The sequence below is a fragment of the Orbicella franksi genome, chromosome 10 (genome assembly GCF_964199315.1).
Source record: "Orbicella franksi chromosome 10, jaOrbFran1.1, whole genome shotgun sequence".
Taxonomy (NCBI): Eukaryota; Metazoa; Cnidaria; class Anthozoa; order Scleractinia; family Merulinidae; genus Orbicella; species Orbicella franksi.
Genome location: NC_138154.1, coordinates 30,332,280 through 30,344,760, shown reverse-complemented (window position 1 = coordinate 30,344,760; position 12,481 = coordinate 30,332,280). Strand labels below are relative to the sequence as shown.

Below are 12,481 nucleotides of genomic sequence, written 5' to 3'. Positions count from 1 at the left end.
ATGAAAAAGTGCTTTTCGTTTATCAAAAGATCTTATCCCCCGAACATTTAAGGATAGGATACCAAAATTTAAATTAAATTTTGTAACTTTTTAAGGACATATTTAAGTGAAAAGGCGAGCAGTTGCAGAGAATGAGATAGTAATCTTTAGTAGATGAGCTAATGAAAAAATTTGCATGTCTCTTGAACAAAAAAAAGGTAAAACTAATTAATATTGAAAAGGAAAAAGAAACAAAAGAAAAACATTTATAACATCTACAACTACAATTGAACATGTATGTAAAACAGTAGCCAGCGATAAAAGCTGTTAATTGCGCTACTAATGGAATAGGTCTTGCACGCATTGCGCTAACTAGATGACACGCATGCAGCTCCATTTTTAAGAACAAGTGTGAATGAGGCTTACATGTTATGAATACCTAGATAGAGAGTTTATGTTCCAAAGAAATTAGAAGATTCGTATACCCTCAATAAAAAGTTTGTCCGGCTCTGATCTTTTGAAGAACGCCGATTTTCCGTCTTCTTTTGCTTTTTTGAACTTAGGCATTAATTCCTTTCTGCGGTCCACAATTTCTTTCGGAAGGTCTGGCGATATTCCGAAACCAGTTCCTTTCAGCTTTCTTGCACTTGACATGACTCGCTCTCTGTCGGAGTATCGCAAAAAACGTGCGATTATTGGTCTTGGTTTTTCTTGCGATGGGTCGCGCTTGCCAATGCGGTGCACTCGTTGATACTCAAAAGAATCCGCCTCGCTGATGTTAAGTTCCTTCTGTATAAAGCCAATTAACACCTCTTTGACATTTTCTTCTGAGAGGTGGAAAGATTCAGCAATGCCGTAGAAGCGAAGGTTTTCCCGTCTTTGATACACCTCCATATACAACTTCTCGTTTCTTAAGGCCTCGATCTTTCCCTTGAATTTGTTTTCGGTGTTTACTGTATTTTCTTGGATAGTTTGTTCCAGAAGCTTTACTTTCTTCTTTAAATTTTCTATCTCTGTATTTGCGAACGACATTCCTTCATCTAACACCTTCAGTTTTGTTGTGGCGTCCCTGCTGAAGCTTTCAAACTGCTCAGCTTTATCCTGTAACTTGTTAACCTTTCCATCGACCACTTTCACAAAACCCTCAAGGATGTCCAATTTCTTTTCCATGTTGTCTAACTTCTGCAGAACAAGGTCTAGCTTCGGCATTACAGAATTAGCCAACTCCACGGCAGCGGCGGTTTCGTCTTCTTCGCTCGATTGCACCGTGTCAGACATGTGCAACTTGACTTTGGCTTTCTTCTCCAACGGTGAAAGGGATTCTTCTTCCGACGAGTTGGATACACTTCTCCAAATTGGCCCAGTTCTCTCTACATGAGTTTTTCGTCTGAACTTTTCTCCTTTTTCTGCCATGTAGAGGCCTCCATATACGAATTTTGAGCGGAGCTAGCAAAAACACGTCTATACTCTACCCATGCTCGGCCCAATCCCCCCGTGCCAAGGGATCGTGACAAAAAAGCACATAGTGATCTGAACTTTGTCACGAAAATCGAAAAATGTGGAAATTGTAGGAGCAGAAATCTAACTTATAAATTCTGTACTGGTACGCATTAAATGTCTCTAGAATGTTGACAGACTGTGTCAAGGACGCGCCCATCGTGATGTGTGAAAATACTAAAGCTTTAGGTTAAATTCATGTTTGGATGAAAAGGACTAGATCGTAGCATATATGAAATTAGCGTGTTTTACGGTTTTCCTTTGTTTTAATTATTCTACAAGCTTTAGTAACGACGGTTTCCCTTCATTTGAGAATTCGACCGAGGAGGGAATTAGGTGACATACTAAGTTTAAATTAAGATGTCACAATACATACATACTTCCTTGACTAATTAACCCATTCAGCCCTGAATGGAACATAACTTTTCTTTCTGCTAGTTTCGTATCTCTTATAGAGAAACTCGCAGATTTACAAACTTTCATATACCGCATTAAGAACAAAAGCAAGAGTTGTGAAACTCAAGCACGATCTCCTTCACATCGTTTTACAGGTAAATCAGAGCAAAACATAACCACTAAAATCCACGCGAAGAAAGGATGACGGTGTGACATCCGTCGTGATATCCTCGTATTGTTCGTGGCGCAATGCACACTGGTAAAAAGTGGTGTAGTGCGTTCCGGTTAAATGCAATGCATTCTGGTAAAAAGTGACGAATTCGAGAATTCGTACCTTTGCTATATATTCTTCTTAAAGGAGAAGGTCACACTAAGCAACGTATATTTTTTTGTCAACGCTAATAAAAACCTCGCACTAGCCACTCACCGAAGTTTCAGCCTCTAAAGTGCAGGTTTTCCTTATGAAATTCGTCTCCAAAGAAGCCCAAAATTCGACATCGTTACCGCCATTTTGAACAGTACTCAGCAACCAAGCCGCGTTTTCGTGATTTCATTCTGTCCGAGAGATTTCGTGGAAATGGCTTCCGATAAGCCTTTTAAGTACCACTCTGGGTTATGGATGCTCTTGAGCCGTATTATATTTTGAGCCAAACATGCTCCAAACTCCGAAAATGATAACAGTGAAGATAGTGAAGTGGGTAACCGCTTGGAAAAAAACATACTCTGCTGGTCTTGTGAAGGATGCAAAGTCAGTTGCATGTTTTTCTCCTTGTCGCTAATTACGAGTCGGACGGAATGACGTCACATAAACATGGCCTAGGTGCCAAGTACAGTTCAAAATGACGGCCTCCGGGTCGCCTCTCTCGAGACGAACTTCATCAGGATAGCAGGCATTTCAGAGGCTGAAACTTCGGTGAGTGAAAAAGCTGAATGTTTACTTGCTATAGGCGAAGGTAAAAAGTAAGCTTTTTGGAGTGACCTTCTCCTTTAAATCCTGATTATATTGCTGCTTTCTCGCTCCGCTCGCTCCGCACCAACTAAGATAGCCGATCATATAGACCAGACATCAAGTCAATGAAACGTATATGAGAATTTTGAAGTTATTAATTTTATTTGAAGCAGGTGAAAGGAAGTCGCAACGAAATTAGCGTTTTCCAAATAATTTACGTTGTTTGTCAATGCAAATAATCGACAGAGTGACTGGAAGTAGCGGGGGCGGAGTTCATTGATATCTCTCGGAAACTACTGAGATTGATTCTTGGAGAAAAAACAAATTTTTAAAATACTGAAAAATACAACAGTTGCTGACTGGAAGATAGATGAAGGTGATGGGCTCATGGCATAGAACTTTAAAAGATGTTACGAAAGTCAAATTAATGTTTTCTTGTGCAATAAGTTCCATTAGAAAAGTTTGTTTTTTGATCTTAGACAGCTGAAAATCGAAAAAGAAAAACTGTTCAACTAATTATCATTTAAGCCTGGCAGAGCATTTTGGCATATTGTTTACTCTTAATTCTTCTACTTACATAACAGGAAATGTATCTTTGCAGTGTGACTGTTCTCCATTAGCCCTGAGACTAACTACCAGGAAATAAGACTTGTATTGACGAGGTAGACTGAGTTACTTTCTAAACTTTGTTGCTTATCATTTTTACTACCGTACCGTAGGTTTATCCTTTCTTTAGAAAAGAACATTGTTCCTCCCGGTTAGATAAACCATTCTGTTCAGTGCTACGTAGACAAAGACATACTTTATTTATTCAACATGCAATCAAACTACGATGATTGTTGTTTGTAAGCATCGATCGTACTAAATTCAAAGTCAGTTGAATTTTTAAAAATCAAAGGAACTTTTACACTCAGCGGTTTTAGAGTGAGTTAGCTTCCACTTTTTACTTTTTTCTTACAAAAGATGAAGAAGTACTTCCGTACTAAGCAGACAGTAGCAAGGTATGAGTTAAAAGCAAGCGTCAGGGTTTAAAATTATAGCATTTGAAAGCTGGTCTTTTTCGTCACGGCAAAGAAACATTGGAGTTTATTGCTGGCTTCACACCAGAGCTTGTAAGTATAATCTAAGTGACCTTGGAACCTACTTTGAGTAAAACTTGGACTTTACTTAGTGACCATAGAAACGTTCGTAGTTCAAAGAAGCCGAAGTGCGCCGCCAAGTATGGTCTACACTACACTTGAGAACTCACTTGACTAATAGGAAGTTGAAGCCAACTGAAAGCGATGTGCAGCGTTGCTACAGTTCTGATGGACGGACAGACGAACAAATTGCTCAGTGAATTTCATTTTCACAGACAGCCTAAACCATCGCTTTTCATATCATCCGACACCAAATGCTCGTCTACAAATTGAAAACCAGCTGCTGCTTCAAGTTTCAACCAGGTCATTTCTCAGTTTGCAACCGAACAACCCCGTTGAACATTGGACGAGTCACACGGAAATGTATTTTCTATAGCGGATCCATGTCTCGGTTAGCTAAAACCCTTTGTTTGTTCCTTTGTATTGCTGCCATGCACTCTCGAACAATCGCATTTGTGATATATATGACTGATTTTACTGCGAAAACCCTTCAAGTAATACACTTTGTGATCAGGTGTGAAGCCAAGTTTTTTGAAGTGTGACTTTAGTCAAGTGTTTTAATTACTAGAAACTAACTTAGCTTCTAGTGTGAAGAAAACATATGTCTCTAAACTGTCCGATATCTGAGAACAAAAACAGAATTAATATGTTGAGTCCTGTGTGATCTTGGTAAGGGTAAATATTTTATGCAGTTCTTTACAAATCAAAAAATAGGGGAAAAAACCTGCACAATTGGAATGTTCGCTCTCGAATCTTTAGTATAACTCTTTTAACTGTTAGAAAAAATTGGGTCTGGTTGAACCAAATTTTAAACAAAACGACATCAAACTGTTTATACGCATATCATTATAATGGCTCTAAAGACACATATTTAGTGATGACTTCCCTCGGGAAGATCTGTAGAAGAACTTAAGAATAATTCACTCGATTTTTGTCGTATTAACAGAGCGCGAAACAGAATAGTGGATTAGTGAAACTGCACCGAGTCTCGACGTTTGGTGTCTTCAGTGTTTTCAAAAATTAGAAACTCTGAACTTTAAAGTTTCAAGTGTACACTTCGACTTCAAGTTCGCGTAGACTGTAGCCCTAAATTACTGAAGCGACCTTCGCAACATTTTCAGTTCTTTACCTCCGAAAACTAAAAATCCGCCAATGACGAAGACAATTAAAAGCCAAAGTGACGATGATGAAAGAGAGAATGTGCTCGTAAACCATCGTGAAATTAAGGGTTGTAGTATTTAAATGCGGTCAGTTAAACATTTCGAAACCAACTAAAAGTATACTCTTTTTCTTTGGCCACTGTAGCTTAACAAGAAATAACACGCAAACTGCGGTAATAAACACGACAACAAAATGCATTGTCGGAAGACGAAAACTATATCTTTTTACTCGACGTTTCGTATGTTTCAACATACATCTTCAGTAGTGACTGTTGAGAATAGACTAACAACCGTTGAGAATAGAAGTAACAACTAAATTCAACTGCGGTAACTAACTAATTAATATTTGAGGAACAATTGAAATGACAGAAGCTGTAAAGATTTGCATTTTTAAAAAGCATTAAGGCTTTTCAAACTTTTCGCTGTTATCATTATCATTTAAGGTAGATTTTAAGAGTTTGCTTTATCTTACAATGGGTATTTGTCAAAGTAGTATAGTCTCATTTTAAGGTATGGCTAGTTGACGTGACGTGCCCCCCCCTCCCCCCGGGTGGGAACTTCCATATAAAAAGAACGGGAGGCAGCAATAAAGTACTCATGTATATGCATGTACTGGGGGGGAGGGGGGGGGGGGCACGTCGGAAATTTTGAAAAGAACCTCAAAGAGGTACCAAGATCCTGCTTGTGGGCGTGGCTTGAATTTTTTTCACTCCCACGAGGTACCAGTTGTAAAACAACACATTACCTGCTGTGGTATTTTCGGCTCACTACCGTCCAAGGTACTGCAACAGCTCCGCGGCTCAGCACCCTAAGAGGTACCAAAACCACTATTTTAACCCCTAAAAAACCATCCCCTTCCTTTTTGTATGAAAGTTTCCCCCCCCCCCAGGGGGTGGCGTGCTCCCCCTGTGGTCTACGATGGCAGGTGCGTGACCGTCATGTTTATCCATCGAAGACAGTAGACTGGCGGTCGAAAGCTAATATTTTAAAGTAATTTTTACCGAAGAACGGTTTATTCAATTTTATCATATCTTTTTCGTTTTTAAACATTTCTCACTCAGGAAAGGTGTCCACACATTTCCCATTAACGATTTTTCTCTAACTTTGTTCTAATTACTGGTTCTCGCATCCGCAATTGGTCCATAAATTTGTACCTTATTCACTGAAACGTGATGGCAGTGAAAAAAACTGACTTCGTAGGTAAGTAGAAATTTACATTTTCCTCGACAGAAATCGATCCCCTAGAATGTATGTAGGCAAAACACCACCTGTAAACGATTTTCTACGCCTCCAGCTTGGAAAGATCGAGAAATGTGTTTTCAGGGCACGTGATATGAAGTTTAGGCGCAAGCTAAGGCAGACATGCAATTTCGACTGATTTAGAGGAAAGTTACGCAAAAAATAAGTCGATAGTTAGTTCTATACGACCCGGTTTCTTGGCTCCTTCTAATTTGGATCTCCTTTGAAAAACTTTAAAACACAGGACTGTCCTTCTTGAAGAACATAAAGCCTAAGAAACATTTCCATAAAAGAATAAAATGCCAAAGAGCAAAACAAAACAAAGCGACCTTTGTAATGTTAATGAGTAATCTCGCTTGTTTTCGAAATAATAATAAATACTCTTCGGAAAAGGCCAGAAAGACTTCAACGTTTCAATGTTTTCTCGTAAGTAGATTTCACTCGTATGAACTTAAAATATCTACAGTTACATTTTATATCAGAATTGCAACATATTAACTGGCGCAGGAGAATCTATACAGTCGTACCATCTGCTGCTACCTCTTTTAATAATAAGAACTAACAAATTTGTCAAATATTTTAATTCGGCTATACTGCAGGTATAAAACAGGGAATATTTAAGTAGTGACCAATTGACGTCATGTTGTAATTGCTAAGGCTTCTTCGTCGTTTCATTAATTCTTTACCGACAGTTATTCACCTTACGAATAACAGCCAAAACAGGTTCTAGCCATTACATTATAAGACAAGTCTAGCTCACGTCAATGACAAGCAATTAGCACAATTTAGAGGCTTTGACATTTCGAAACTTCGTTTAACTGAAAAATGTTCCGGTCGATAGATTTGTTTTAAATTTTTACTGCATTCAAATAATGAGTTACTTGTGTCAGAAATGCAATTGGTCTACTAGGATTTATAGTTAAAAATATCGAAGGTGAGTCAACGGAGGCAAAATATCTTAGTCATATTTCGTAGAAGTGGGTCTGTTGCCCAAATAATTCCAAATGCTGCCAACGTTTGCACAAACCTTAACCCTTCAAGAGGCATTTGAAACCGCCGCACAGATAAACGAAGAGCTAAAAATAACTGAATTCGATGGTGCGTTTTGCAAAAAATCAGGAGCCATAATCGGGGACGGAGACCGTAAGCGCGTGCCATTTCTAGTATTGGGGCTGTCCCTATGATATGGGACAATAATTCTATTTTTAGAACAAATTGCGCCATCATCTGCGGCACACGCGCGTGCATGCTGCGAGGATTTTTTCGGATGTAGCGCGAGAAAATGGCGTCCGAAATTCCCGAAATGCTTGATGCGTTTGGCCCACAAATCAATAAGTTCATGTCTGTTGGAAGTTTACTTCAGTATTTTCGTCGTTAGCTGCTCCAGTTTACGTGAAGTTAGACAGTATCGAATTTAGTTATGTTCCGCTTTATATCACTGACCAAGTTGTGTTCCGCTGCTTCTTTTTCTAGAGCTCCTCATTACTCCACTCTAAGTTTCACATATGTTGAAGACTAACAGCTTTTCCATAACACAGCAAAAAACTAATAGGATATATTTGGATATAGCAGCGTTTCAGGACTTCAAAGTTTCCCTCCTCTTGCCACACACTTGCGAGGATTTCGCCAGAGTCTATCTCGACCGAAAAGTAAAAACGAACTAATTGAGTTTCGCGTGAATTGTAAACAACGCTTGATGTTTTATGAAGGCCCAATAGGTGACAGTAAAGTTTATGTCTATAGATGCTGCTCAGTTTTGCTTGTGTAAAAATCCAATAAATTGACTGTTGTCATCAGTTTTCAAAAGGAATGCTCTGTAAATTATAATAAGAACCCCGAATTTAGGTATTTTAAAATTATTTGATTACTCCTCTTATCGTTATTGTATAGTATTTTCGCTTTATGACAATTGTATTGTAAATTTCTGTTTCTCTTATTACCCAGGCAGTGAGGCCTGGGTTTAAATTTCGGCTCCGTTTTTTTTTTTTCCCCACGTTCAGTCACAAATCGCCGTCTGGTCTCTAAGGCGCATGCGTCACCTGTGCACGTACAGCACATGGAATTTACAGAAGTTGTCGTGGTGAAAAGTTAGCACGGCTTCCCTGATTTCCAGGGCGATGAAATCACATACAAACGAACATATTGTTCGCGGTAGACCAACACTAGAGGACGTTAAGCGTTTTCTGAACGGGTCGGTCTGCAAGCCTTATGAGAGATCAATTTACGAGCGAACATTTTGAGTGAATTTATCAAGAATCATGTTATACCAAAGGAACTATCAACCGGGGCTATCAACTCTTCAACTTGATAAAAAGCATCTTCAGAAGCGTCATCGTATTTTCAGACGTGATCGTGAACCAAGTAGAATCTCAGCACGAACTCAAGAACGTCTGAGCAACAAGAGCAGGTTAGAGAATTTGTTTACGAATGTATCTGTTCGAGTATACCTAAATAAAACGTTCTGAGAAACGTCGTAAAGCGTAATGAAGTTAAAATCTCGAACTAAACGATATTCTCTCGTTATTTTCTTGTAACAGAGTTATGTGTCTTTCCAAGAATGATACCCATGTAGCGAATAGACCATTTTACAGTTGTCTGCTCAGTGACCTGGCCTTTGTATGGCAGCGAGGCGAGAGTTGGTGTACCTCCGCAGTACGCCAACATTGCGGCCGGCCGGAAAACATCTGGAACTTACTTTGGCGATCTAGGCGACTGATTATCTGTATTGAGCAAACAAGCATTTACATAAGCACTTTTCCTAATACTCTAATTTCTGAATGGGCTAAAAATCACGAGATAAGTATATGTTTTTCGACAAACGCGTTCGTAGCTCAATGTCACGCACCGCCATAACTCAAAATTCAAAATGTCTCGCTTGCTTGGAAAACGCAAAGACAACAACAACAACAACGACAACGACAAAGGCTAAGGAAAGTAGACTGAAACGTTCATAGGCTGATATAAAGACTTTGACTCATTTCACTCCCTAAAGACCTGCAAAGTAGTAATAAGCTATCAATCGATTCCAAGAAATGCAATCAAAGGCAGAAAAGCTTGAGCACATCGATTCGATTGAATTTCGTACGACTTCAAATGCAGAACATTTAGCTCCATTGCAATATAGCTAGTGCCTCTCAGTATAACGACTGCCTGGGTACACACAGCAAGCGTCTAGTTTAGATTTAGTAGTAGTAGGTCCACATCAGCTGTACAATTGCTTATTTTAAACCTGCTTATCAAATAAACGTATTTGTATGTATGATTAAGAGCGCCCGCCGATGCGTGATTTGTACAAGTAAAACATGACAAATTGGACTTCCGAACTTTCGTGAACGTACATCGAACTCATATAATACCTCTAATTTTTAAGAATCCCTGGCCATAAATATGGAAAATAACGCGGCAAGGGTCGAAAATTCGATTTCGCTCATATTCCTATGGTAGATAGGCTAGGGCATGACAAAAACTACTGGATAGTTTTTTTTGGCAAAATATCCTTTTATTTCAAAGAAATATGCAAATTACCAAATTCCGTTAAATCGTCATTTGACGCACCATTTTATTACACAAGTTTGAGAGCCTCGCATGCAAAACCACATCATTCTTCCGTCTTTAAAACACTCAAATATTTTTGTGCAATGTTTAATTGTGTACTGGGTTGATTTTAGGGAATGTTGCGGTTTTTGTTGGGTGCAAAGTAATTAAATTTCGAAGACATGCTGTATTTCATTTACTTAAAAGTACTTCGTAAAAATAATTGATTTTCACCATGTGCGAAACCCTCAAATGGATTAAGCCTCTGGTGGTTGAATCGCAGAAGGATGGTCTACAGATTGCTGTAAAAATTTCTTTGGGCAAATGATTGTGAGCGACGCGAGAGCTTTTCAAAGTACGTTAAAAATGCAGATATTTGACCATCCGTCGTCAAATTTCAATTTACGGGTTAGGCATATATTTTAGCACGCGCCACATGTCTTGAGCTATATTAAGTTGAAATAGACACAGAGCTGATAATTTCGAACTGTTCTAACCTTATTTACCGTAAAAGGCAGGTCCAAAAGCCGATTTGACGTGTTTCTGTCACCATTCGTCGCACATAAAACAGAAGTTTGCTTTTGTTTACACAACGTCCGATGTACATCGCCAACTGTCAACTTATTTGATGGTCGAATACCATGAATCTGTGACCCTCTTTCGACACATGCGATCACCACGGCATCGAAGTCAAAAACGGCTAAGTGATTTGTAGACAGTTGCTTGCTTTGCACTACACCAAAATATTACGTTTGATCATCGTTTGATCTATTGATGCTGGAATCCTTTCTTGCAGCGGTTCGTTGTTTGTTCGTCACGCAATGCTGTCATCCCATTTTACGGGGTAACGGTATGACAATTTCTATCCTAATACGTAAGGCTCCGTAAGGCTTGGAACCACAGGGAGCACACAATCTTGTTGAGTAGAGAGAGATTAAATTAAGCAATGAAAAGAATGAATAGTGAACCATTGCCCGTGTTGTCATCTTTTACTAGACCACCGCTACCTATACGCCCTGCGTAAATACTGTAACGCTAAACTCGTACCTAGGTCTTTTCGCGCTGTGCAATTATTTTTTTGGTTTACATATAACACAGTGGGCTACCCTCGGGGAAATGGGAGTTGGACACTTAATAGGGGTTCGCCGCTTAATAGAGGTTGGTGTACCTTGAATATTTTTTCACTATCGGGTTATAAATTTAGCTAAATTTCTTAGTAAACATGGAGTCAATTCAAGACAATCATGATAGACGTCATTCTCAGAGACCCAGGGGCAGTTAGTGGGGGCGGGGAAAAATTCTAAACGGGTCTTCGCCCGAACTTTTTTCTCACCCGTTTAGACTTTTCCCCGCTCCCACTAAATGCCCCTGGGTCTTCGAGGATGACGTCTATAATGATTGTCTTGAATTGACTCCATGTTCACAAAGAAATTTATGACACGATTACGACACGCAATTTGTTCTTAAAATAGAAAAACTGTCCCATATCATAGGGGCGCGCGGATCCCAAGACTTACGGTCTCCGTCCCCGATTATGGCTCCTGAAAAAATTCAAAATTCTAATGGATAGATTCTCTTCATTTTTACGCTTAACGTAGAAAAATTGGTAGAGAAAATGATCCATCAAAAGAAAAATAGGGGTCACCGAGCGTCCAAGATCGCTAAATCCAGGCAAAGCTATAGTAATGGCCATCTGCCCTATCATTGTTCATTTTATTACTCAGCGTGCACATTGATGTATGACGAGGCGTGTGAATTTGCGTGGGCAGTAAGGATGCACAGAAACAATTAGCGCGAACTGCTTAAAAAGGAAGTCTTAAGGAAAACAAGAAATTTCAAATTAATTGGGTTTTTAAAATAATCATTCGGTCGGATTGTCGCGCGTAGCTGAACTTCGCAAGAGTTAATTTTCGCGATTCTAAGAAAAACTATGGTAATAGATGTCCAACAGTAGCAGTTAAAAATAATGAAATGAAGAATACAAAAGCAAAAACTGTAGGATGATTTCAGGTACCTGAAGAAGGCTGCTTCGGCCAGCCGAAATATAGTACACCTTCAAAAAATCATCCTAAGTTGTGTCGGTTTTTGCTTTTGTATTCTTCATTTTATATGTAAAGCCGATTAGATCACTATTGATCCAACGTATACCAGCAGGATCATCGTTCCGGTTGCTTGCTTAAACATTTTATAAATAATGAGAGAATGAAAGATGCGAATGCAGCCATAACACTATGTAACGACAAGTGGATAGATAAACAGTGTCCGTAAAACAACTTATTTAATGCACTAAGCAGCAACGACGAAAACTACAACGTGGCCGACCATATGAGCCCGCTGTCACGTGGTCCACGAGGCGGGAACTGGACTTGTACTTCGTGTACGCATACTCGTTACATCTCCCTTCCTAAGTCTAATAGTTCAGTAAATGCAGATAGAACGTTGATACTAATAAAAGAAAACAATAACATCATGTTCAAATCTGCCTTAGAAAACCTTGTGCATTAAACACTGTAACCAACTGAAATACTCTGCACAAGTACATAATAAAGCCAAAGTAAACAAGCACAAGGTAGAGTCAGTGTCTTATT

General features: G+C 39.1%; 1 protein-coding gene across 1 annotated transcript; it reads right to left on the bottom strand.

The window, feature by feature from the left end:
• Nucleotides 1-260: 260 nt before the first annotated feature.
• On the bottom strand, nt 261-1,470 carry LOC145500691 (uncharacterized). The gene has a single exon (XM_081480215.1). The coding sequence runs from the start codon at nt 1,390-1,392 to the stop codon at nt 448-450; it is 945 nt and encodes a 314-aa protein (XP_081336341.1). The 5' UTR covers nt 1,393-1,470; the 3' UTR covers nt 261-447.
• Nucleotides 1,471-12,481: the final 11,011 nt, after the last annotated feature.